Source organism: Elaeis guineensis, chromosome 12 (genome assembly GCF_000442705.2).
Source record: "Elaeis guineensis isolate ETL-2024a chromosome 12, EG11, whole genome shotgun sequence".
In the NCBI taxonomy this organism is placed as follows: domain Eukaryota; kingdom Viridiplantae; phylum Streptophyta; class Magnoliopsida; order Arecales; family Arecaceae; genus Elaeis; species Elaeis guineensis.
The window spans coordinates 3,072,611-3,100,309 of record NC_026004.2 but is presented as its reverse complement, the minus strand read 5'-3'; the positions used below and the strand labels follow the sequence as shown (position 1 = coordinate 3,100,309).

At 40.6% G+C, this 27,699-nt stretch overlaps 1 protein-coding gene across 4 annotated transcripts; it reads right to left on the bottom strand.

Moving 5' to 3' along the window:
• Positions 1 to 18,184: 18,184 nt before the first annotated feature.
• LOC140852873 (mediator of RNA polymerase II transcription subunit 15a-like) lies at positions 18,185 to 26,613 on the bottom strand. 4 transcript variants are annotated; one of them, XM_073246617.1, is made up of 5 exons: positions 26,332 to 26,613; positions 25,526 to 25,637; positions 23,893 to 24,016; positions 23,625 to 23,699; positions 20,239 to 20,468 (listed from the first exon to the last, which is right to left on the bottom strand). In XM_073246617.1, the coding sequence occupies exons 1-5, from the start codon at positions 26,499 to 26,501 to the stop codon at positions 20,455 to 20,457; spliced, it is 495 nt and encodes a 164-aa protein (XP_073102718.1). In that variant the 5' UTR covers positions 26,502 to 26,613; the 3' UTR covers positions 20,239 to 20,454. The 4 variants fall into 4 exon arrangements, with proteins under 4 accessions (XP_073102721.1, XP_073102718.1, XP_073102719.1 ...); XM_073246618.1 differs by having other exon boundaries at positions 23,625 to 23,713; positions 26,332 to 26,612; XM_073246620.1 differs by lacking the exons at positions 20,239 to 20,468; positions 23,625 to 23,699 and adding an exon at positions 18,185 to 18,554 and having other exon boundaries at positions 26,332 to 26,610.
• Positions 26,614 to 27,699: the final 1,086 nt, after the last annotated feature.

Here is a 27,699-nt window from a genome sequence, read left to right as displayed (position 1 = left end):
ATACCAGTCAGAGACTTTATCGTATTGATCGACGAGGGAGAGCTCATTTTGACTGACGTATCAGACATGCAGAGTACATCGATATTTGGGATGCATGTCGAGATCACATTATTCATGATGATCCCATTTTGAGAGACCGTCCATATACCGAGGACTACATGGTTTGATTTTTTAGCATTACAGTGCAAGTCATTGGATAGCCTCGGTATGCAGTTTTTGGATACGAGAGCGAGAGTTCTGCTGTGCGTCTTTTGGTAAGACTACAAAAATTAATTTATATTGTTTGTGTTATATTTTTATTTTATATTTTACAGTATATTGACTGTTTTATTTTTATTATGTAGACTGATTCTATGTCGGGTCTTGTGTTAGATGCTCGTCGTGCTTTAACTACGACTAATGAGGACGAACGGATTCGAATACTGCGTGAGATAGAGAGAACAAGTTCCGGAACATTAACCTATATAGCTGTGCGCCTTGGTATGGAGCAGCTGATGCGCCAGATATGAGATATACGCTATCATCATATGTTCCACATATGTCATCACCACATATTTCGCAGATGTCATCACTAGATGCTGCACAGATGCCACCACCTTTTGATCCACAGACGGCAGTGCCTTCTTCTCCCTACATCCCCAGATGACATCATCGGATACCAGTTGGCCACATGAGTATGACACTTTTTTTTCAGGCCCATCCGTGTATCCAGATGAGAGGGTTGAGGGGGTCGCTCAGTCCGTAGATGATCCGACAGCATCACTTATTCCTGAGCAACATGACCAGTAGATCTCCACTGATATAGAGGAGGAGCCATCACAGCAGGAGCAGGAGCAGCCATTGAAGACCTTCCTGAGAAGGTTCAAGCGATCACGGGCACCACGACGTCCTTGTGGGACTTAGTATTTTTTTGATTTATACTTAGTATTTTTGAAACTTTTATTGTACTATTTTTTGTACACTTGACATTTTTATTCTATTTTATATTATTAATTATTAATTTTATTCTATATTATTTAATTTCAAATGATTGGATATTATGCTTTGTGGATATGGATACAAATACTCTCATGTGTCTCAAAACAGTTGGAGAGAAAAAGTTATGCTAAAAGGGCTATAGAAATTATAATGTAAACAATAATAATATGTCGGATAATTTAATTATATATCTTAAAATATCTAAAAATAAGCTAAATCAGACAAGTCGATGGGGAACCATCAAAGTTCAAACCGATTTTACGATATATGAGATGAATCGAACCGCACTGGTACATCTCGATCTTGAACGGACACGAACAGCTATGTACGGTGCGGTATGGATCAATATAGGACAGTAAAGTTTTGATATAATTTTAAATTTAAAATTATAATTTTTATTTTTTTCTCATTTTTTTATTTTTTTTGGTATTTTTTATTTTTTTTATTTTTTAAGATATATTTTTTGGGATATTTTTTTTAAAAAATTGATTTTAAAAGAAAATTATAATTTGAAATGATGATTTTTATTTGAATTAAAATTAACATTTTTTTTAAAAATTAAAATTATAATTTTTATATTTTTCTCATTTTTTTCTTTTTCTATTCTATTTTTTATTTTTTTAATTTTTTAAGGTATTTTTTTGGGATATTTTTTTAACAAAATTAATTTTAAAAGGAGATTGTAATTTGAAATTATGATTTTAATTTGAATTAAAATTAAAATTTTTATTTTCTTAAAATTAAGAATTATAATTTTTATTTTTTTCAATTCAATTTTTTCCCTTTTTTCTTTTTTATGATGTTTTTTATTTTTTTTACACCAATTTATTTTAGATATTTTTTTTAAAAAAAATTTGAAATGGGATAGTAATTTGAAATGATATTTTTTATTTGAATTAAAGTTAAAATTTTAATTTTTTTTAAAATTTCAATTTATAATTTTTATTTCTTTTCCCATTTCTTTCCCTTTTTTTCACTTTTTTTATGGCATTTCTTTTTTTATTTTTTTAATTCAAATTAAAATTTTAATTTTTTTTATAATTTTAAATAATTATTTTAATTTTTTTATTTTGACTATTTTTTTTATTTTTATGATATTTTTTAGATCTTTTTTTCCTTTGTTTGAAATATTTTTAAAAAAATTATTTTAAAATAGAGAAAGTAATTTGAAATGATATTTTTTATTTAAATTAAAATTAAAATTTTTATTTTTTTAAATTTAAAATTATAATTTTTATTTTCTTCTCTTTTTTTATTTTTTTCTTTTTTTATGGTATTTTTTATTTTTTTTATTTTTAAATATTTTTTTTGAGATACTTTTTTACAAAAATTAATTTGAAATGAGAAAAGTAATTTGAAATGATGTTTTTTATTTGAATTGAAATTAAAATTTTTATTTATTTTAAATTTAAAATTATAATTTTTATTTTTTTCTTATTTCATTCTAATTTTTCTTTTTTTATAATATTTTTTATTTTTTTTAATTTTTTAAGATTTTTTAGGATATATTTTTAAAAAAATTAATTCAAAATAGAAAAATAATTTGAATTTATATTTTTTATTTGAATTAAAATTAGAATTTTAGTTTTTTTAAATTTAAAATTATAATTTTTATTTTTTTCTCATTTTTCCTCATTTTTTCTTCTTTTATGATATTTTTTTAAAAAAATAATTTGAAAAAGGGGATTGTAATTTGAAATGATGATTTTTATTTGAATTAAAATTAAAATTTTTATTTTTTTAAATTTAAATTTATAATTTTTTTTTTATACCAATTTTTTTTCAGGTTTTTTTTAGAAAGATAATTTGAAATGAGGATACTCATTTGAAATGATGATTTTTATTTGAATCAAAATTATAATTTTTATTTTTTTTAAAATTTAAAATTATAATTTTTATTTTTTTATTTTTTTCTATTTTTTTAGAAATTAATAATTAAAATCATCATTTTGAATGGTGTTTTTAAAAACACCATTTGGAATGGCATTTTCAAAAACGCCATTTGGAATGGCGTTTTCAAAAATGCCATTTCAAATGGCATTTTAAAAAATACCATTTGAAACGACGATTTTAATTTTTTTTTCATCATCTACGTGAAAATTGGAGGGAAAAAGGTGGGTGACGTGGCCATCATAAAATGCCATTCAAAATGGCGTTTTATCCTGTTTGCATCATTTTGATAAATAAATTAAAAATTAAGTTATTTTTGTAAATATTTTTTTTAAAAATTAATTAGGTAAAGCACTCCGATTTTGGTTGTATTTTTCATGCAAAAGAAGATCCATCTCCTTCGCGATGTTATCCAACGGTTGACGTCGCGAATCGATCATTCTTTCGTACCAAAGATACAACCTAAGCTCGAAATATATGATATATGAAGAAATTTTTTTGTGCACCATGGACGGTATAGAACGCAACGCTTTACATAATTCATCTATATTGTTGGGTATAAAATACCCCCCGATCGAAGTTTGTAAAAGATCGATCCTTCCGGGGCTCTTCCGGCTCCCGACCTTATGTGTGGCGTCTCTTCGAACCCCCTCGACCGTCCGGACTTCTCCGACAATGAACATGCATTCATCCACTGGGTCGCCCCAAAGGCCCTCTGGGCCCCACTGTTAGCCGACCTTCTACAGCAATCAACTATTCTCCGAATCTCTTCCGGATTTCTTCCGCCGCGGACGACCCTACTCCAAACTTCTTTTGGACTCCGTCTGCATCCGAGCTTCCCCGACAGCGAGATTTCTACAGTAACCAGACTCCGTCCAAGTCTCTACGGCGGTCGACCGCCTTTCGAATTCCAATCGAGCTCCCGCGAGAGCCGAACTTCTACTACAAACGGTCTACTCCGAACTCCTACAGCGGACTGTCTATCCCAGACGTCTACTGTAAGCAAATTCCATTCAAGCCTCTACTGTAAACAAATTTTCTCCGAACTTCTATTACAGGTAGACTTCAGCCGAGCTACTCCGTAGCGAGTGGATTCCGAACGAACTTCTACAACGGGACAGGCTCCACCAGCCGGGACACTACTCCGAGCTTCCATGACTACTGATCCTCACCCGAGCTCCTGCAATAAGCGGCCCCCTTTCGACCTCCCACAAGAACCGGATCCCGTCCGAACTCCCACAGCGAATGGATTTCGGACGAACTTCTGCAGGGACCGGACCCCGTCCGAGCTTATCCAGCGGATGGATTTCGGATGAGCTTCTACGACGGACGAGCTCCAGCAGCTGGGTCTCTACGATAGCCGATCGCCTCCAATGTATGTCGAGCCTCTCCAGCACTATTCGAAGTTCATCGCCGGCCGACCTCCTGCCAGGCTCTCCATAAAATCAAACTTTTTCGATGGACAATCTTCAGGTGAGCTTCCACATCAGATAAATCCCAGACGAACTTCTCTAGCGATCGGACTTCCCCCGAACTTCGCCAACAGAAAATCTCCATCCGAGCTCCTACAGCAGGTGACTCCCGCCTGAAGCGTCAGCGCCTAAAGCGTCCGACAACAGTAGATTCGTCAGCGACCTCAAAACATCCGAGCCTCTCCTAGAACGACGAGGTAAAGAGCCATTCTGCTCCATCAGGCATCCCAGTCGAGCTTCAGCCGACGGATCCAAACTCTCTGGCAAACCACGACAAGGGCCACTACCTTACTCCACTCGCTGCAACGGATTCCACACGGCTCCACCACTCTCTGGCAAGCCACGACAAGGGCCGCTACTCTACTCCACTCTCTGCAAGTCATGACAACGGACACCACTCCACTCTCCACAATGGGCTCCACGTGGCTCTGAACGACCCCTGACGCCACTACTTTCCGTAACAAACTCCGCGCGGCTCTGAACGGCCCACTACCAGATGGTTTCAGACATCGCTGTCAGTCAGTTGCACTCTTCATCTATAAATAAGGACCCCCAGATACGTTCTTCTCTAAGCTCTAAATTCTATCCTGAAACTCTGTTAAAATTTCCTCTCGAGAACTCCATTTCTGTTGAAGCAGAGTACTGACTTGAGCGTCGGAGGATCTTGCCGGAGCACCCCCAACTCTGATTTAGACTTTCTTTGCAGATCCCGACGATGGCCACGGCCATCCCAGCTGCAACTTCTCTGACTTCGGCGGGATTCTGCACCAACAGAATTGGCACTAGAGGAAGGACCTGTGTCTTCGCAGTACCCTTGTTCTTAAAGGAGTGCTCAACGGGACTGCCTCCGGTCATCTTCTCCGATATCTTCTTCTTTTTCTCCGACTAGATCTCTACCTGATGCCTCTCCGAAAGGCATCCATCAGGCAATCCACGACCTCCACGGCCAGATCTCAGGCTCCGGCCTCGCCTCCAGTTTCTCAGGCTCCACCTCCTCCTCCTCCTCTGGCAACGACGGTCGGCGTGGAGCAATTCGACCTGCTGGTTCAGCAGGTCAGAGGCCTCACCGAAGCGGTGCAGGCCATGCAGTAGCAACAACAGCCGCAGGCATCGGTGCGATTGGAGAAAACATCGTCGGAATTTCAAAATCCAATTGTAGGGCGGGCCACTTGGGCTAGTCACCCCGTCTTTCCCGGAAAGATAAATCCGAGGGTGGAGAGCCCTCAATCTGATCACGATTCTACTCGCGGAGGATCTCTACCTCCATTCTGTCCGAAGACCTTCGAGACCCGCAGTCGAGAGGACCTCCTAGATCGAAGGCTCCAGGAGATGAACCGGTGGATCGAAGAACTCCATCACGCTCTCCCTGCTTATGGTGAGGACATCTGTACTGACCCTCCCTTCTCTCAAATGATCATGCAGGAATCGATCTCGCCAAACTTCAAGCTCTCCCAATTCGAAAGCTACGACGGGGCCTCGGACCCGGTTGACCACCTGGAGACCTTCCGGACAATGATGCTGCTCCATGGTGCGCCAGACGCCATTCTGTGCTGAGCTTTCCCATCCACTCTGAAGGGAGCAGCAAGGAATTGGTACTCGGCGTTAAAGCCGGGCACCATCTTTTCCTTTGACCGGATGAGCCACCAGTTTGCGGCTCATTTTGTTAGCAGCCGGCGTCCCCGAAGAGGTTCGGAGTCCCTCATCAACATCAAGCAAAGGGAGGGGGAATCCATCCGGGCTTACGTCAACCGTTTCAACGTCGCTGCGTTGGAAGTCCGAAACTTGGACCAATCGATCGCGATGGCCGCTCTGAAAGGCGGCCTTCAAAAGAATGACCTTCTGTTCTCCCTGGAAAAGAAGTACCTCAGAAATTTTGCTGATTTGCTGGCTCGAGCCGAAGGATATGCTCGAGTAGAAGAAGCCTTCAAGATGAAGGACGAGGAGACCGCGAGGGAGTGGCAAGCAGGAGACTCGAGCAAGCTCGCAGTTGAAAAAGGGCCGAGTGAAGCTCAGCCATGTTCTCGAACTCCTCCCGGACATAGGCGCGTCCGGACTCCTCCCCGAGCTCGTAAGCAGAGAAGCCCAGACCGTCGAGTTCGACGAGGCTCCCCTCCCAGAAGATTCCACAGCTACGCCTCTCTCAACGCATCGAAAACTCAAGTACTGATGAAGGTTAGGGAGCAGCTCCCAATGCCGGAGAGGATGCGCTCGCATCCCGGGAAGCGCAATCCAAACAAATTCTGCCTCTATCATCGTGACCACGGCCATGACACGGAGGAGTGTGTTCAGCTCCGAGACAAGATCAAGGAGCTCATCAGACGAGGTCGGCTCGACAGATTTATTCAACACCGACCTGAAGGAAGAGAAGATTGGCCTAGGACCCTGCCGCAGCCGGAACCGCCAAGGAGGGAGGAGCAGCCTGAAGATCAACCTCCAATTGGGATTATCAACTCCATCTCAGGGGGACCCCGACGGGGAGCAGACCTTCCACGGCTATAGGGTTCGAAAAATCTACGAATGTATTACCAACAACTTTGCTTTGAATGAAAATTCTTTTCATATTTGCGTATTTTTTCTTTTGGTATGAGCTTATAACGACAGGAGATAACTCCCCCATGCAAATGAAATTAAGCACGTTAGGAACAGGAAGAGAACCTCGTCCTAACATGAGCAAAGTCGAAGGCTCGATTTCTTAAAAATCGGACGGGGGGAGAGGCCCTTACAATGACCCTTATGTGCCCCCACAGCTTTGTTAGGAACAGGAGGAGAACCTCGTCCTAACATGAGCAAAGTCGAAGGCCCAATTTTTTAAAGACCAGATGGGGGAGAGGCCCTTATAACGGCCCTTATGTGCCCCCACAGTCTTATTAGGAACAGGAGGAGAACCTCGTCCTAATATGAGCAAAGTCGAAGGCCCGATTTCTTAAAGACCGGATGGGGGGAGAGGCCCTTGAAACGGTCCTTATGTGCCCCCACAGCCTTGTTAGAAACAGGAGGAGAATCTCGTCCTAACATGAGCAAAATCGAAGGCCCGATTTCTTAAAGATCGAATGGGGAGAGAGGACCCTACAAAGGCCCTTATGTGCCCCCACAGCCTTGTTAGGAATAGGAGGAGAACCTCGTCCTAACATGAGCTGAAACTGACTGTCGGGAACAAGGGGAGAACCTCATCCCGACGCAAACAAAGACTCGATTGATCGACAAGGAGGAAAGCTTCCTCAATGACTCCTCTATACTCTCACGATCCCGTCAAGAGCAGAGGGAAGACCCTCACTCGAACACAGAAGAAAAGGAGAGATGAAAAAAAAATAACGAACTACATCGACGATAGGTGAAAAATGAACTACATCAAAGGCACAAGAGACCTCGTCTCGATGAGAGAGAAAACTCTTGTCGAAAATCTCTAGTCTCTAAGGGCAAATCGACACGGCGATGATCAGAAACTTTCAGACAACTTCGGCATCGAACAAGATGGAAGACAAAAGAAGTTCGGTAAACGACGACTCAAAGCAAGAACCGACGAGGAATTACAAACTACGTCGACACCAAACAAGACGGAAGACAAATGGAGTTTGGTAAACAACCATTTAATACCAGAATGGACAAGGTAATAGATAATTTCATTTTCATTTCGTTGGTGAAGTACACATTACAAAGCCTTAAAGGCCAAAAATAAAAAGATAAAGAAAAAAAAGAAGAAGAAGAGGCTCTAAAGAAGCCCAGTTTCTTCCGACTTCGAGCTCTCAGTTCTGGCCCTTACTATGGATTGCCTTAAATTTTCGACTTCCTCTTATAGTTCCATCTTTTTCAGCAGCATATCCCGGTACATCTGGTGGAACCGTCGGCTCTCGTCCTCCGACTCTCGAAGCCTCCTCCTCAAGACCTCGGACTCTGTCTCGGCATCCTTGACTGCCTGCTGCTCGTGGACCAGCTGAACTTTCAACCACCGTAATTCGGCTTCCTCCCACCCAAGGGCCACTGACAGTTCCGCCATAGTCCCCCTCAAGGAGCAAAGCTCGTCAGAACCTTGTGCAGGGATAGGCTGGACTCTCTCAGACAGTTACCTCTGAAGGCGAGCAACCTCGTCAGTCACCGTCTGGAGCCTCCTTCAGTAGTCCTCTACTTGTCTGCTCCAGCCGACTCGGTATGCATCGTAATTCACCTCGGCGTCCTGCAGCTGCTTTTGAAGGTCGGAGAACTTCTTCGATCAATCTTGGTCGCGGTCAGTCTGGACTGTGAGCCAGGATGAGCTCCCTTCCAGCTGGCCGATCTTCTCCCGTGCGGCCGCCAGCTCGACTTCAAGGGAGCTGATCTTGGAAGCCTGAGTCCAAGATCGGTCGCTGGCACGTTTCTGGAGTTCCTCAAGCTCCGTCATGAAGTCGGCTTTCCTCCGGGTGTATTCCATGAAACTTTTCTTGTGGAGGTCCCGAAAGCGAGTAGCCTCCGCGGTGGCCTCTGAATAGCTCTCCCTCAGCCGGTGAAGTTCGTCTTCCAGCTTCTTGGATTTTTTTGTCAACTGACGAACTTTTCTTTGAAGGTCTCGTATCATCGACTTCAAGGGAATACCCTCCGACAGGGGAAGAGCTTCGGCAGGACACTGTCGTTGCAAGACAAGAGCGCCACGACTCAAATTAATGCAAGAAGACAAAAAGAAGAAAAAGAATACAAAAAAAAGGGGGGGAACCCTCCGTAAAGACGAATCCGACTTCATTGATCAAATAAATTTCAAGTACAAGAGAATGAGGAAAAAATCACCACAAAGAAAAAATACAAAACTAGAAGTTTTGGACCTCTGGGGCAGAAGTAGAGGGGGTCGGTGTCCCCGAAAGATCGTCAGCAGCGGCCACGGTGGTCGACGAGGTTCCGATCGGAAGAGGACCGACAGCGACTTCGGATGGTCCGGCTTCATCATCGGACGCCTCGTTCAGGAAGCCGAGATCCAATTCGAAAAACCTCCCAGCCACTTTCTCTTGACAGAGCTCGAAACCCTTAATGAAGGCGTCCTGGCCGAACTGGACCTTTGGATCCTCCATCTCAGAGGAGGCTTTGAACTCCTCCACTACTCGAGCCCTTGCCTCCGAGACCAGAGACGGAATCCGCGCTTTCAGCTCGAAAACCTGCTCCTTCAACTCGAAAGCCTGCTCCTTCCACTCAGAAACCTACGCCCTCAATGCGGAGACCTCGACCTCAGTCTTTCCTCTCTCCTCCTCCAAGACGGTCCTCAGATCGGACAAGATTTGTCCCTCCTTTTCCAGTGCCTCCTGGAGACTTAGGACCTCGGTGATCTCCTCCTCAAGGCGGACGACCTCGGCTAGGCGACCTTCTTCTGCCCGAGCTGCCTCCCTCTTGGCGATCTTCACCGCCTCGACGTTGGCGACGAGCTGGTGCCTAATCTGCAAGAAAGGTCGGAGAGTCGACATAAGGGCTGAAGAATAAATTAAAGAAGCAGGAAGAAGGAAAAAGGGTGAGTTAACCTACTTCGAGGAAAGGTCCCAGAAAGTCCCAGACCCACAGCTCGGGATCAGCGAGGACGATCCTCTCGACGACCTTGGGCAGAATGCACCCTTCGACCAGCCTCTTTATTAAGTCTCTGTTGTTGAAGAGATTTTTCCCCAGGTCTTCCTCGGAGCCTCCGGTCCCCTCGACGGCAGCCCTGTGACTACGGCTCCTCCGAGCCAGGGTCTTCTTTCTCCTCCTCCCTTCGGCCCCAGGTGCCCCCTCGAGACGAACCTCCGAAATGGGATCCTCGATCGGGGGGCTCCGTGAAAGGGCTCGGGGGATTTCGGGTTCGGCGTCGGAAGGGACTTCGACCGCGATGGGCACAGGAGCAGGCGTGGCCGAGCTTGTCCCTTCTGTCCTGGCTTTCTTCACCGACCCCGAAGTCGAGGCGTCTTTTCTTTGTGGGTCTTGAGACCCTGGGCTAGCCTCCGAGCCAAGCTTGCATCCATGTCTGCGATAAAAGAAAATCAACATGGCTCCGAGATGGAACAAGAAGAAAGGGAAGCAAAAAAAAAAAAGGTACCGACAGAGTTAAGGGGGCTCAGGCCGATGTTGAACAAAAGTTGTTCCTTTAGAAGTTTGGGGAGGAGGGGGGCTCGATAGGCCTTGAGCTTTTTTGAGGTTTCGAGGTCATCCCTTTCCAGGCTAGAGGCCCGACGGACGGAATCCCTCAGAGAGCCCCAAGGGGGTAATTCTAACTCTAAGGTCGGGCATCGGACGTAGAAGAACCTCTCCTTCCAGTTATGGACAGAAGAGGGGGTGCCTTTCAGCAACCCCTTTTTATCGAACTGGAGGGAGAAGTACCACCAATCCTTTGCCGAGGGATGGTGCTTGAAGGTGTAGAAATTCCTAAACAAAAAAAGAGTCGGCCGAACTTCAGCTAAACTACAAAGAAAAAGAAACCCTATCAAAAACCTAAAGGAGTTCGGAACGACGGAAACTAGAGAAACGTTCAGAAAACGAAAGAGAGCAACGACAAAGGACAGCAGTGGAAGCCGAAATCTGACACGGAAGGCCTCCTAGTACAGACAGAAGCGGCCGGGAGGAGGGGCGCTAGCCCGGTCAGATGACTCGGAAAGTTCCAGCTCGTACTCTGGAGGAACTCCATACTGAATCTTTATCAGTGAGAGTTCATCCGGAGTCAAGGAGCCGGGGATGGTGTCTGGCGCAAAGGCCAGACAAAGTTCGGTCCTAGCTACGGGTTCGTCTACGGTACCAGTACTTTGGGGAACTGAGGCTGACGAACTCCTAGAACTACTAGAAGAAGAGATATCAAAGGACATTTTGGATCAAATGGAAGCCACAAAAATCCCAAAAAATCGAGAAAAATAGCAAACAGACCCCCGAGAAAGCTAAACAAACAGAATACGAAGAAGAAAGGATGGGAAAACGACAGGAAGTTTCGGAACTAACCTAGATTGACCCCAGGAGTACAGGGAGACGACAAGGACGATGGAGGTCGACCCGGAGGATGCCTAAGGTCGGAAAGGATGCTAAAAGAAGCTGGAGCTCTCGGGGAAGAGAAGGGGAACCGAGGGATTCTCTCAAAAAAAGTGAAACCTCTGAAAGAGGAGAACGTGTTTAAATAGACCTCGGGATCCGGTTCAATAATGATTGTGGATCTCCTCTGGCCGGCCTGCATTCGCCGCATGTCCCACTCACCTTGACAGACTGTTGGAAATGGCTGGCAGCTGACAAAATCGTTATTGCGCCGTACTTAGAGCCACGCCCCAACGAAAATTCCAAAAAGAAGAAATCTTTTTCGAAAAGGCTCCAGTACCAGCGTGCCGAACGTCAAAATATCTGGCAACCGTCGAGTGCGAAAATTGAGGAGAGCAGCTTCGGTCGTGAGAATTTCTCTGTACTTCATTCGAAATCCGAACTCAGAAGTAGGAGGACTGATGTTGGGTATAAAATACCCTCCGGTCGAAGTTTGTAAAAGACCAATCCTTCCGGGGCTCTTCCGGCTCCCGACCTTATGTGTGGCATCTCTCCGAACCCCCTCGACCGTCCGGACTTCTCCGACAATGAACTTCTGCATTCATCCACTAGGCCGCCCCAAAGGCCCTCTGAGCCCCACTGTTAGCCGACCTTCTACAGCAACCAACTATTCCCCGAATCTCTTCCGGACTTCTTTCGCCACGGACGACCCTACTCCAAACTTCTTCTGGACTCCGTTTGCATCCGAGCTTCCCCGACAGCGAGATTTCTACAGTAACCAGACTCCGTCCAAGTCTCTACGGCGGTCGACCGCCTTCCGGATCCCAATCGAGCTCCCGTGAGAGCCGAACTTCTACTACGAACGGTCTACTCCGAACTCCTACAGCGGGCTGTCTATCCCAGACGTCTACTGTAAGCAAATTTCATTCAAGCCTCTACTGTAAACAAATTTCCTCCGAACTTCTATTACAGGTAGACTTCAGCCGAGCTACTCTGTAGCGTGTGGATTCCGGACGAACTTCTACAACGGGACAGGCTCCACCAGTCGGGATACTACTCCGAGCTTCCACGACTACTGATCCTCACTCGAGCTCCTGCAATAAGCGGCCCCCTTTCGGCCTCCCACAAGAATCGGATCCCGCCCGAACTCCCACAGCGGATGGATTCCGGACAAACTTCTGCAGGGACCGGACCCCGTCCGAGCTTCTCTAGCGGATAGATTTCGGACGAGCTTCTACGACGGATGAGCTCCAACAGCTGGATCTCTACGATAGCCGATCGCCTCCGATGTCTGCCGAGCCTCCCCAGCACTATTCGAAGTTCATCGCCGGCCGACCTTCTGCCAGGCTCCCCATAAAATCGGACTTCTCTGACGGACAATTTTCGGGTGAGCTTCCACATCAGATAAATCTCAGACGGACTTCTCTAGCGATCGGACTTCTCCCAGACTTCGCCAATAGAAAATCTCCATCCGAGCTCCTACAGCAAGTGACTCCCGCCTGAAGCGTCAGCGCCCGAAGCGTCTGACAACAGTAGATTCGTCAGCGACCTCAGAACATCCGAGCCTCTCCTAGAACAACGAGGTAAACAGCCATTCTGCTCCATCAGGCATCCCAGCCGAGCTTCAGCCAACGGATCCAAACTCTCTGGCAAGCCACGACAAGGGCCACTACCTTACTCCACTCGCTGCAACGGATTCCACACGGCTCCACCACTCTCTAGCAAGCCACGATAAGGGCCGCTACCCTGCTCCACTCTCTGGCAAGTCACGATAACGGACATCACTCCACTCTCCACAACGGGCTCCACGTGGCCCTGAACGACCCCTGACGCCACTACTCTCTGTAACAAACTCCGTGCGGCTCTGAACGACCCACTACCAGACGGTTACAGATGTCGCTGTCAGTCAGTTGCGCTCTCCATCTATAAATAAAGACCCCCAGATACGTTCTTCTCTAAGCTCTAAATTCTATCCCAAAACTCTGCTAAAATTTTCTCTCGAGCACTCCATTTCTGTTGAAGCAGAGTACTGACTTGAGCGTCGGAGGGTCTTGCCGGAGCACCCCCAACTCCGATTTAGACTTTCTTTGCAGATCCCGACGGCGGCAGCGGCCATCCCAGCTCCAGCTTCTCCGACTTCGACGGGATTCTGCACCAACATACATAATTATTATGTTTTAATATATATTTAATATCAATAATTTTATTTTTTTATTTAAAAATTTTATATAACAAAAATATCTATCTTTTAAAAAAAAATTATAACATCGTATATTATGACTTCCATATCATAATCTAATCAAAAAAATTATGACATCCTATACATATTATGATATTTTACATCAAATTATAATTTTTTGTATGTAGAATGTCATAATATAGCTTGAGATATCACAATGTGAAAGAGACATTTTTATTCAACCACTTTTCAATTCACATTTAATGCCTACAATTTTACTTTTTTGTTTAAAAATTTTAAATGATAAAAATACCTCTATTCTTTGAAAAAATTATGGCATCATGTGCATATTATGACATCCTGTGGACAAAAATTATGACTTTCTGAATGCAGTATGTCATAATATGGACATAGGATATTATAATTTTTCAAAGAACATGAATATTTTCATCATTCAAAATTTTAAATAAAAAAAATAAAGCTGCAGGCATTAAATATATGTTAAAAAGTAGTGATTACGTAGATCAATCAGATAAAATAGTATACTCCATGATGGATTTTCTACACCGCTCGTGGTGCACAAAGAATTTTCCATGATATATGGTAACGAGCTCGGCCTTGAGAAAATTTTAGAGGAGGCAAACACCTCTCTTATTGGTAATAGATTTCGTTCGTTTCATTACTATTTTCTCACCAAACAGTAAAAAATTGCCAATATACACATAACAGACACTTGAGGCATTATTTTTGAAAGGAAGTCTCGTGACTTTGGCATGTAAGAATTTCTAAGAAGTTATTGGATGCTATGGTTCTAGAAAATGGTTCGATTCCGAATTACATAAGATTGTTATTGAGATACATGCAACTTTCTAGTTATAGCTTTGAAGCTTTGACTATTTGTACGAAGGGTATTGATGAATTGGAGCTCGAAGGCAGTGTTGAGTAAATGTTAGTTGGGAGGTGAATTCACAATGAAAGTTATGTTAATTTTGTGCAACGATTAGCCGGATAATATATTGATCAAAGATTGCAAATATTTTGATCAGCTATACTTTGATCATTCATAAATCATTTCAACGCTTATCTAGACGATCTAATTGTGACATGTGGCCTCAGCCAAGTATTATCCATGACAATTTTTTCCGCATCATAATTTTAATTTTTTGGTTTCCACGAATGCTTATGCCCAACTCAATTTTGTTTGAATGTAGGGGACCATCAATGGAGTTTCAGTGGGGCCAGAGTATAGGAGCTCTTGGAGGTACTGATATGGTGACAAATCCCGCTGGTTCAGTGCACCACCAACTTTATATCCATGGATCTCACAACCTACGTCAAAGAAAAATTATTGATTGAATCAGATCCATCACGTCATTTTTAGACTAGTTTAACAATAATTTGATACATCTGAAGCTGAGGTAGAGGGGAAAAATATCGACAAGTGAAATTTTTTCATCCCCTTTGATATTGTAGCTAATGGCTGGCTAAATTGTTTTGAGTTTGCCACAATCACAACTTCTCAAATTGGTATTCTATCTTGTTACTCGAAATCTTTCTCCGTCTCTCCATCTCCCTCCTCCACAGTATCTCCCACAATGGGCTCAAAGTCTACGTCAACAAAGATGAGTCCATGGCAATAACAAGGACATCTTGGAAGGGGCCTTGGCCCTACAAAAACCTCTAGTGCACTGCACAGCTTGTAGCTCCAAGCCCATTGCCGACGAGGATGAGTTGACAGCATCAGCAAGGGAATCTTGGAGAGGGCCCAAGACTTGTCTCGATTTTTTAGCATTTTTACATCCTTTGGTCCCTAATCTAGTCAATCGGCTTCTCTGCAATAGGTATTTGGCCTCCACGATGTCTTCTACAAGGGTCTCCGTTGCGCCACTTAGGGCTCTAAGTCCATTGCCAATGGGGATGATTTGGCGGCAGTGGCGAGGGGAACTTGGAGAGGGCTTCGGCCTTGCAAGGGTTTCCAATGCACCACCTTCGGTGGAGATGAGTCGGCGATAGTGGCAAGAGGATTTGAAGAGAGCCCCGGCCCTGATCCTAATTTATTGACATATTTATATCGCATTGGTCTTTAATCTTGCCAATTTTTTTCCTCTACAAACATTTTGAATTGTGGTTGAATTGGTCCAAAAATGATATAGAGGACCTACTTTAGCCAATATTTTTTCCATCTCACCTTCGGAGCATCACCAACAAAGATCCATGCCCTCCTTCGCGTTAAAGACTACATTCCATCTGCCGACACCTTATTGATTAATCAATGTCAACATACTCTTTGATGAATAGTTTCTACCAACACCCCCCCTCCCCACCCAGACCGCCATCCTGGGTCCTCGACCCTATTGCTATCTTGACCTCCAACCTTCGCTTGGAGGCTTGCCTTGGCATCAACCTCAACCTCCGTGGAGATCCCTCCAAGATCTTTTGGACTTTTGTTTGCCTCATGGATTTTGTCATGGGTGTCTTTTTCTAACATAGTATCCTAGATCAAATAAAAATTATTTTTAGAGTGTTAGTTATTTGATTTCTACAAATTATCCGCCAAGTAAATATCTTTTATCATGCGTATTATCTATAAAATATGTATCCTTGCCATTAAATTAGGACAATTTGAAAGAATTGGCATCTAGTGGATGACTTTGACTTGGGGCTTGCTGACACGGACATACATTAGAGATAAAATCTTATTATGTTTTAAAAGTTTGAGATAAGACAATTAGTCATTAATTTCTCCCCTACCAGCTATGGAGGAATTAAGTTTTCAACTATTGCTTTTTCAGATCAAGCCTCTACGGTTCTAACAATAGTAGGATAATCGATCTGAAGAAGTCCATCTGATTTGAATTTTGAAATTCTACTCAGATTTGTGTTTTGGATAGTATTGGGTCTTTATATCATTAGGGGATATAGGTGAAGGTAGACCAGACAATATCTGTCCAAATTCGTTGTCATATCCGAATCTACTCGAATATGGATAACAATCTTGATTGACATGCTTGACATGATAATCAAATTATCCATAATATGAAATCAAAATTTTAAAATACCTCAAATAGTTTTGCCTTGATATCCTTTTTTTCTCTCTGATGAGAAGTGACGAGAGTGGTGTGGGTGTGGATATGGTAAAGAGAAGTGGTGGATCGGGAGATGTAGGGAATTGTAGGCACCAAGGGGAGGGGGAGGGGGTGGGTGCACGTAGAGGAGCTATCGGAGTAGTGGGGATGAGCCGAAGGATGGTGGGGGATGAGGGCAGAGGAGTCGCAGGCCGGGATGGGCGGACTAGCCACAGGTCCCGAGGAGGAGATGGAGGAGCCACGACAGGTGGCAGAGCGGAGGAGCCATGGGCCGATAGAGGGAGAGGGAGGAGCCGTGAGCAGGGGACGTGCACGGAGGAGCCGTGGATGGCACTAGGAGAGAGAGTAAGAGAGGAGAGAAAAATATGGATAATCAAAGAAGTGACAATTTGGATAGCCATCCTTCTCCAAGACTATCTAGATTACCTCATGGAAGAGAATGTAGATTGCCAAGATAATTTGAATTGCCATCCAAAAAACATACCAAATGCAGCAATCCAATGGGCTCACTTTAAATTGCCAACAATCTAGATAGATTGCTAAATACAAACATAACCTTAGGAGAACTCTCCAAAAGCCTCGTTTCAACTTAAGCATGTTCAGGGATCTAGGGCAATCGAGTTCGAGCTTGGGCATAGTTCGATCCAATTTAGATAACTTGAAGAGATCAACAAGCTCAGGTAGATCTATTTAACCTGACTCGATCGAGTTACGAATAAGTAGGTTAAATAGAAATCCACTCCTATGTGCTTAGCATGTTTATAAAAAATTAAATTACTGGATATTTGAATTACACTAACATTATCACCATAAAGTCTTGTGAAAGTTTTCAAGTATACCCCAAGGTCGGCAATTAATCTATGGATCTAGATGATTTTAGAACATGTTGTAGATATAGAATAATATTCCACCTCAGTAAATAATTTGGAAACATGATCATGCATCTTATATTTGAAAGATATTAAAGATTCCTCTAAGAGAGCGTTTGGTAGCATGTAATCCTGACAGGATTACATATAATTTTACAACAAATAATCAAATTATACTATTTGTTTCGTTACTTTCACAGATAATGCTGTATTACATATAATCTGATTGCGTAGGAGAAGGTGGCTATATGATTATATGTAATCTTACAATCCTGCAATCTTACAATAAGATAACTTCAGAACTAAAATATCTTCATTAAAATAAATCAAAATAAATTATGGATAATTCCAATTAGTGAAAATAAAAAAGAAAACATAATGGATGATGTCACAAAAAATGATTGGTCTCAAAATTAAGTTCTTCATCTAGAAAATAGACAATAATCAATAAGCAAGAATGGGATACTTTAAAAAAATTAGCTTATATTCCATGTAATCTAAATTATATACCAAACACTGTAATATAGAATTACCTGTAATTTTACCACAACATTATTGCACATACCAAATACTGCAAAATATAAGATTCTCTGTAATTTCACTAGATAATCACATTTTTTCTACAATCACATTACCATAGCAACATTACCTGTGTAATACATTAAACGCCACCTAAGAACATACACCAACTAGTAGCGAACCAATGAGACTATGGGCATTCAGCCAAATCAGCATCATCAAACCTAGTGAGAGAAAGTGAGGATGAGGAAGGAAATAAGAGTCGATGCCCATGAGTGAATTCAAGGTAATGAATTACCCAATAAAATGCAACCAAATGAAGTTGGAGAGGGCTAGACATAAATTCACTCAAAACATGGACAATAAAGGATATAACTGGTCTTGTCACAGTGAGATATATCAAACTTCCAATTATTTTTGTCGATAAAATATTGGATTAGATAAAGGGTTTTTCATCACCCTTTTTCTATTTGACATTCGCTTCCATGGAAGTGAAAACAAATTTATTATTGGTTACGTGCGCTTCGAGAACGATACCCTCCATGTACCTCGTTTGGCTTGCCTTTGGAAGTTGATGAAATTCAAGGGCCAATAAACAAGTTAATGCTCCAAGATCATTCATCTGGAAGCATATGCGAAGCAACTGTTTAAACTCCAAAACACTTGCATTATCACTACCAATAATAATCATATAATCAATAAAAATCTATAAAATGACCAAGCCAGCTGAGGAGTTGCAAATAAACGTTAAATAGTCATATGGACTTTGGCAAAAACTAGCACTTCAGATGATAGTTTGAAATATCTCAGACCAAGCTTGGAAACTTGTTTTAATCTACATAAAGATTTACAAAGTCAACAAACAAGACCTGGATAGGATAGTTGATAACCAAATAGAGTCTTCATACATATAGTTTTCTTGAGACCCCCATCAAGAAAACATTCTTAACATCTATTTGATATAATGACCAATCATGAATAGAAGCAAGCGCCAAAACTACACACACAATAATCCTTTTTGTAACCAAAGCAAAAATTTTTTTCGTAATCAACATGCTTCTACTTATACCCTCATGCAACAAGTTTTGCTTTATACCTGTCAAATGTCCCATCTGCCTTTAGCTTAATTGAATATACCCATTGGCTGCCCATGATTTTTCTATTTAGGGGTAATGAACGTAGATCCCATTTGTGATTTTCGTCAATTGCCTGCAGCCTCTTATCCTTAACTTTCTTCCAACACTCGTTTTCCACTACTTGTTTCTGGAGGATGAAACAGATATATAATGCAAAGTAGCAAATAGCACTGATGAATTGCTATGTTTTTCAGGTGAGTAACCATATCTTACTGGTGGCACAGAACGATGAGTAGAATGCGACATTATACGTTCAAAAGGCTCAAGAGATTGTTTAGGAGGAGCACCGGGTTTAACTTCCATGATCTATGAGGGGGAAGGTGTAGGTATAGCATCCTCACTTTGCTCATTATTTTGTTCAAATAATGATGAATCATTTGATACCGAGGAGTCTAAAAAAAATGTGGCAAGCATGATGCAGAAGATGAAAATGATAGGGTTTAATTCAGTAATAAAGATGAGTATAATAAGGGCCTGTTTGGATGAGTGGCCGAAAATCTTATGGAATTCATGAGTTGGATAAGTACAATTTGGAAATATCAATTTAGGTAAGACTTATGTTCCCAAATATCCAAGAGCTTTTAGAATAGGCTGAATCCTATAGGAAGATAAAAAGATCTCAACATGTCTTTTTTGTTCCCTACAAGATTTGAGCTTGCCCACTTCAAAGGCTCTTGAAATTTAGGAATATAAGCCTAATCCAGACCGACTTTTCTTAGTTGCACTAACCCAATCTGAAAATCCCATATGATTTTAGACCCAATCATCCAAACATGCCTTAAGTGTTCTAAAAGAACTTAACCATGCCTAGAGATATGAATACTTTGTTTTTATGGATCATAACAAATAAATACTTTTTGGCTATCTGCGTATCTGAGAAACACACATCTAGCAACGTTTGAAGACAACTTGTCATTCTCATGAGGTAGAAAAAAAATAAAATAAGTACAGCCAAAAACACGAATGTATTAATAATCAGGAGGATTGTGATCAGGCATTCAAATGGAGATTGTTGCTAAAACTTGGAAATGGTTGCCTATTTATTAAGTACACAACGGTTTTGACAGCTTCTACCCAAAAGCTTTTAGGTGTGTTAGACTCAATATGTGTAGGAAATAAAAGTTTATGAGTTTTAGAGAGAGCTCAACTTTGACAATTTATATAAACCAGTGAAATAAAACTCTTACCCGATAGCATGGTAAACTTTAATATCAACTAAAATCTGTCAGGATGTGAGTGGAAAAGACAGCAATGCCACAAATCCCTAATTTTATTCGAAATGGACACATTAGAGACCGAAGAAGAAAACTAGAAGAAACTAGCATGTCATCATCAATCTCAAGCACAAAGAGTGGTCCATGCCTACGCCCCTTCCCGATCATTTTCTCAGTTCGCCGTTTCTGTACCAACCAACACAAGAAAAATAGACTAAGCAATTATTTTCAACAAGTTGACCAATAGAAATAAAGTTTGTAGTTAATTTTCACACATAAAAACATTGGATAATGGGAATGAATTGTTGGAAGTACATGGAATAGTTCCAATACATAACGCTAGTAAATTTTCTCCATTAGCAATTGTAATACGTGCATTAGAAGAGTCAACTTGAATAGAGATTTTGTTGATACCCACCAGACATGATTAGAGAGGCTCCTGAATCTATAAACCATCGAGATGAGAGATATTTTATATCAAATCTACCAGCAGCAGAAGAGTATTTGAGATAGTACTTGAAAGAGAAGAAGCTACAGATTCTTGAATCATTTTCTAAGTAGTTTTAGAAGTAAAAATGGCTTGAATACCGAGATCAGTATTGGTTGGGCTGACAATCAACATATGATAGGCTTTGTGCCCTTGTTTCCGTTCACTCAAAAGGCAACATTCAGAAATGATGTGAACCTTTTCCAAACAACAATCACAAAAATGCTGCTTTTTGCAATGTGAGACTATGTGACCATATTCTTTACATTGATGGCACTAAATGAGGTTGAGATCTTTTTTCTTTTGCTTATCATGACATCCTGATAAAATAAAGCACCATCAAAATTTATTGTTGAATGATCAGTCATGGCCTATGCATGAAGCTGAGTTTTTTCTCGAAGGAAATCTAAAACAACAACATCTAGATGTGGTTCCATGTGATGATTAATAATATTCACAAAAACTGGTTCAAATTTTGGATGTTGTTTCATTAGAAGTTGCATCACTCTGCTCTTTTTGTATTCTTTCATGGTATGTTCAAAGGATGATCCTTTTAATAGATCTTGCTATAATTCAATCATGTTAAGACCAAAGAGCCATGAAGCTAGAGTAATGTGTCTGACCATCCTTATCGTCTTGACCATATTGAGAGATGCCAGATTCTAGTTCAAATTCTCGTGCCAGGTTTGACTGAGAATAAATTTTCTTTGAGTGCTTCCATATCTCCGAAGCTTTTCCATAAGCCCGCAAGCTCATCACTTAAGAAGCCAATTTATAATGCAAGCATTCTTGGTCTTCCATCTTGCCTTTTCTTGTGCATCCTGAGGTTCTGGACTTGTGTTATCCAGAATCCCTAAAAAATCTTTGCTTTCGACAAATACATGAAATTGAAATTCCTGGATAGGATAGTTCTTACCCTCAAACTTTATAGAGACGACGTCAAAATGATCCATAGGAACAAAGAATGATCAGATCAAAACCAATCATTGGGCCAAGAAAATGCATGATTGAAAGACAGATGGAATTTGCCAAAGATCAAAACTTTTGGCAAGATAACAGAAAGAAGAGAAGTTGCTTATCATGATAGCTCTGATAACATGACAATATTGGTGGTAATATTTATTGCCCTTTTCCTAACCCAAGCATGGGCTGCTTGTCAATGGAATCTAAGAATTAATGATAGAATCAAGTCATGATCTCGGCAATCAACGGTTGACTATGATCTCGGCAATCAAGGTCAACTTAAGCCATAATTAGCAGTGGCTATCTTTGAATATGGTCCTCTAATTTTCCATCAAAGGAATCTCTAGGAATGAAGGATAGAATCAAGCCATAATCTCGGTAATCAAAAATCCAGTATAATCTCAGCAATCAAGGATAACTTAAGCCATAATCAGCAGTGCTACATTAAATATTCTTCTTTGATTTTCTTCGATGATTATGCATGTAAACATTTGATAGTTGTCACAGCCATATTTACCCCTTTTGTACAGCCACACGTATTACTTTATACATCCACAGTTATCATTTTTGTTGTCCTTTCGGTTATGATGACGACTGATTACTTTACCAAATAGGTCGAAACAAGTATGTAGAGCGACTGCCATGATCGAAAAAGAAAGCAGCCTATGAGGGTTACATCTAACCCCTCTTTGGAGGGGAAGGAGGCAAATACGACCAAGATGGACCCTGATAAGCTGCACATCTAATGAGGGCTTCCATGCCAATGCCGTCAATAACACCAAATCCCAAGGAAAAGTGGGCAAATTGCTCACCTCAAAGGAGTTTCATGAACCGATCTATAGCCAGCATGATAGAGGATGGAAGGTCCTGATTCTAGGTTGTTGAGGGTGACCGTTGCTTCCACTGGAAAACATCTCAAGCAATGGCTCCAGACATTACTATCGTGGAGAAGAAACTCGCGCAAGTAGTAGCATTCTTTGATGAAGAGCTTAATCAGGGTTGCAAGCAATGGAGACCGGCCCTACTGGGTAAGTTCCTTGAGCTATAGTTTCCCCCTCAACTTCATGCAAAAAGAGATGAAAGCCCGATGGAGCATGGATGGGGAGTTCTATGTTTTGTTGCTCTCCAAAGGTATTATCCTCATCCATTTGCTATCTGAGGAGGTCAAAAACCCTATTTTGGCTAGGGAGCCATGGTCTTCGGCCTAGCAAATGCTAGCATTAGAAAATTGGAGGCCAAACCTCAAGCTTGAGTGGGACATAGTCTGATAGGCTTTGGTTTAAATCCAACTATTGAATCTTCCTCTTGAACTATAGAAAAGGAGAGAATCCTGAAGATTGTGGCTCTGATGCGCATCCCTCTGTTTTTAAATGAATGGACTGAATCATCCATGTGCTTGGGATTGATGCGTGTTTGTGTTTAGACCGACACATCTAAGAGCATTTGTTCGAGGGCTACAATTCAATCGAAGGACAACCTGATATGGCAAGAGTTTATATATGAAACGGTGCTCAAAATATGCTATACCTATTGCATGCTATGGAGCACTTCGGAAACATGTAGTTGCGTTACTGAGAGGGGAGGGTGTCCCAACCAAGCCGCTGTTTCGACCTCGGATCTATGTGGCAAGGGTTCCTATTAATCCACCGTTGACTCCAGAGACCAAATGATCCCTACCCCAACCCTATCTCTAGGACCAGATACTAGGCCTTGAGCCAAAAAATCTCCTTCAAAGAGGTTAAATATGGTTGAAGTAACATTATCATACTTTGACCCATTCAAGCTATTAAATAACATGTACATAACAAGAACTAAAAAGGATGAGAAAAACATATTAAGAAACAACAGTAGATGCCAATTACACAGAAGAAAGATACCAAATAAAACCCTACCAAAGGTAAGGAAAGAATGCACATGGTGCAACACCAAATGATACTTCACTTGTAGAAAAGGCTCAAAACATTTACCTGCTTCATGTCAACTATCAATCAAAATAAAAAGTGAAAATAAATAATTAGATGCTAAAACAAATGGAGCAGTATATGTGAGCTTTTTTTAGATGCAAAGCATACAACAAGTTCTCCAATAACCAAAATGTCTAATTTAAATTGTTTATGACATTTCACTAATATGAAGCAATAAGTTCTATCATATCACTACCTGGGTCTGTAGCATTTTGATTCAGAACGGTAGTGTTTGGCATTGAAAGGTTAATTGGAGGAGTATGTTGAGTCTTTGTCTCCATTGCAAGCATTTTCAGAGAAATTTGTCTCAGATAATCAGACTGCAGTATCAAAAAGTCAGAAAAATTACTTCACGTGAGAGCTGCCAATTCAAATTAATGAGAATAACAGGACACGCAGATTAAGCTTTTTTTTAAGGAAGAGAATGAATACACACAACAAGATGACTCGTCTGTCCATCTTGTGGATGAATATTCACTTCACCTATAATTTGACTGGCCTAGACTAGCTATCAAAATACTTACCATGACACATTCACACTTTAAATCAAGCTGTTATAATGAGCAGAATTAGATTATCTAAACCTGCTATTCCTAGACGAACAACACATATCAGTCAAAGAAAATCAAAAGCATGATTTGCAATATGGAAGATTAGCAAACAGTAGACAGCTGCCAACATCAAGTAGATCAAGTAGGCATGCTCAAGTCAAGGAAATATATGCAAGTTCAGCAAGACCTGCAGGACATTGGTTTTTTCCTTCTTTTTCTCCACAAGTTGAGATAACTAATGACAAGTGATAAAGTAACAATAGTTCCTATAATGGGCCACTAAGCATGCTAAATTGTAATAACCAACCAACTCAATAATTCATAGAAAATCTAGCTTCTCCCATACATTTCTATTAAGATTTAACTACGAGCCCAACAAGTGCACCTTATAAGCATAGACCATGAATCTTCATATTTCATTGATCAATTGAACTCCTTCAATCTCTTACCCCACCCCTCTCCCATGCTCCCAAAGACATGCAGGAAGCCATGGAAAAGGAAGGAAGACAAACCAACCTTTCCCCTCAGCTCTTTCTACTTACAAGTAACGTACAGCGACAAAAAAAAAAAAAAAATGAGGGGGTGCATTTTTTTGCTACTGCACTACATCATTAGTATCATTTCACACTCAGCTCGAAAAGGCCAAATTCCACAACTCCACCGTCTCAGTAATTTTGACACGACATATCTTGATGAGAATTGTACACAAACAAGCATATCAATTTTTGTACGATACTACATCATTAGTAGTAATTCACACTACCAAATTACAAATGGCCTACAATTCATTGTGAGGGCTCTTGCTGCTAAACATCTTCAGTTCCACCAATCACAAACATTTTAATATGAGAATTGTATTGATGTCTGTACTACACTACATCATTAGTGTTAATTCCCCCTATTCAATTTCAAATGGCAAACAAATTTGTTGGGAGAGTTTGCTGCTAAACATCTTCAATTCCACCAATCTCAGCAATTCCCATATGAGGGTTATCTCCGTATGAATTGTAAATAAACAAACATATTCAGATAAGCATAACTTGATTAACTTCCCCATCAGCTAAATATGAATTGCAATTGAGCATGTTAATTCACAAATCTGCATGTGCATGGTCACGAAATCATTTGAGCAAGGTTGCAGTTGTAACTTTAAATTTGTAGGAACACTCAGTGAGAAAGAATGATGGTTAATTGCTTATAGCACAAATAATCCATCTTACATCATAAAATAATCATAAGAGAAGTTTGAGATTCAGGTAAAATGGTAAATGAATGTACCTGGCTTGTAGCTCTACTATATATCTTCTCTTCAAATCGTACAGCAATTTTCTGAAGTTCATCTAAGCCTTCCGGCACAGAAATAGGCAAGTGTCTCTTTAACGTGTCCATTCTGCAAAAGGAAAAAAACAATAAATGCCATTGATAATGGAGTTGAATTTCATGAAGAAACTACTAATAGGAAAACTTTGTGCCTGCATAGATATTGTTGATGAGGACTTATCCGTATAGAAGGAAGGTTACTCTAAGAACAAGCTCAAACCCATGAATTCCTTCAAATCTATCGATTTGAAACATAAAGAAACGCAATATTTGATACCTTTCATAACAAGTGCATACAAAAATTCCTCCCCTTCTTTTTCTTACAATCTTATCCCTTTCTTTTTTTCATATAGTGACAGCGTTAAACCTAAAACCTCATTGACTCCCTCTCAAGCTAAAAAATGAGGCGGCTTCATGCCCAATCTACAATCCAAAGTTTGCCATTGATTAAGAAAACATGGCAAGAAATTATTTTGGTTAGGGTCCTTCTACTTCCGAAATTAATCACGCATATCAAAAATAAGAACCCATACCAACGGAACGAAACAAAAAAAAAGGAAAGAATGAAAGATACCAAATCCATAGATTCAAAATTTCTCACTGCAACCAACAGATCGTCGTATACCCACAAAATTTGACCAAGAAAATATCAAGATTTAAGAACCCACCGGTCGAATTAATGATCTATTGCTCGCGCATGTATCGGATTCATCTACAAACGTAAAAAGCAAGAGGCAAAAGAAAGGAGCCCGAGATCCACCCACATTTTATTGATGATCCTCAGCCGCGCATCATGCTGCAGCTGGCTCCGCCAGTCGCCGGCGGCGGCGTCAGTGGCGGAAGGCTCCCCATGGGCGGGCCTCCAGCTGTTCCCCTCCATCGGCGACGATCCTACAGCTTGAGAGCGGGGCACAGAGGGAAAGAGGTAGCCCATGGTCGGTTGATATCGGTGCAATGACCAAAGGGGATGCAAAAAAAGGAGGCGAGGGCAAGACGGGTAGAGGGCGAGAAAGTTGAAAGCTGGCAAGATTCCCTTTTGGCAACAGACTGACAACCCCATCACAGCTTTCCATTTTAGTAGCTATAATATATTATAGAGAAATTCTTCGTACGTTGCGGTGCAGAAAATCCGATTGCTTTTCGATATATATTTAATATATATTTAATATTTATAAATTTATTTTTTATTTAAAATTTTAAATAATAAAAATAATTTTAAAAAAAAATTATAAAAATATATGTTGACATTACGACGTTGAAATTATAACTGCTCAAAATTTTTCCATAAGATATCATAAAAAAAATATATATATATTTTCATCATTAAAAAAATTAATAATAATAAAAATATTTTTTTTTATTTATAATATCTTCTGAAAAAATTATAACATCGCGTGCATAGAGTCGTAATTTCAATATAGAAAGTCATATTATCGGCACATAATGTCATAATTTTTTTTTTAAAAAAATATTTTCATCATTCAAAATTTCAACCAAAAAAATAAAATTATGGGTATTAAATACACGTTGAAAAATAGTGACTACGCAGTTTAATCGGATGAGGCGGTATTCTCCACATCAAATTTTCTACATCACAGGCTGTATACAAAGAATTTTTCTATATTATAACATGCTCAGTAGTGGCCCCTCTCACCGTCAGACGGAGAAAATGCAAGGGCGCATGTTACAAGATAAATTATTAGATAGGCTCCTATCGTAGGTAAAGTCAATGAAAAATCAATGCATCAATTAGTTATTCATTAATTATTATTTATGATGGATCATGATTGAGAACGAGTCTACTTAATAATTTTGTAACAAGAGAAATTATTAGATAGACTCATTTTATCATAGGTAAAATATTTTATGGGTTTTGATTGGCTCTTTTTCACCTCACGATCAATCATGATTTATCATAAATAGTAATTAATGAACAACCAATTGATGTGTCCTTTTCATCTCACGATCAATCATGATCCATCATAAATAATAATTAATGAACAACTAACTGATGTGTAGATTTTTTATTGACTTTGCCTACGATAAAATGAATTTACCTAATAATTTCTCTCGTTACAAGCAAACACCCATCTTAGGTCCATTTGGATGGTTTGCCTAAAGTCCTATAAAAT

What these genes read in the sequence shown, in the direction of transcription:
- LOC140852873 (XM_073246617.1), bottom strand. Translation starts at nt 26,501, where the DNA reads ATGGGCTACCTCTTTCCCTCTGTGCCCCGCTCTCAAGCTGTAGGATCG. An exon ending in CTGAGGATCATCAATAAAAT is followed by an intron (nt 25,638 to 26,331) that starts GTGGGTGGATCT and finishes TTCCTTTTGCAG; the next exon opens with AATGGACACGTTAAAGAGAC. An exon ending in TCAAAATGCTACAGACCCAG is followed by an intron (nt 23,700 to 23,892) that starts GTAGTGATATGA and finishes GACATGAAGCAG; the next exon opens with GTAAATGTTTTGAGCCTTTT.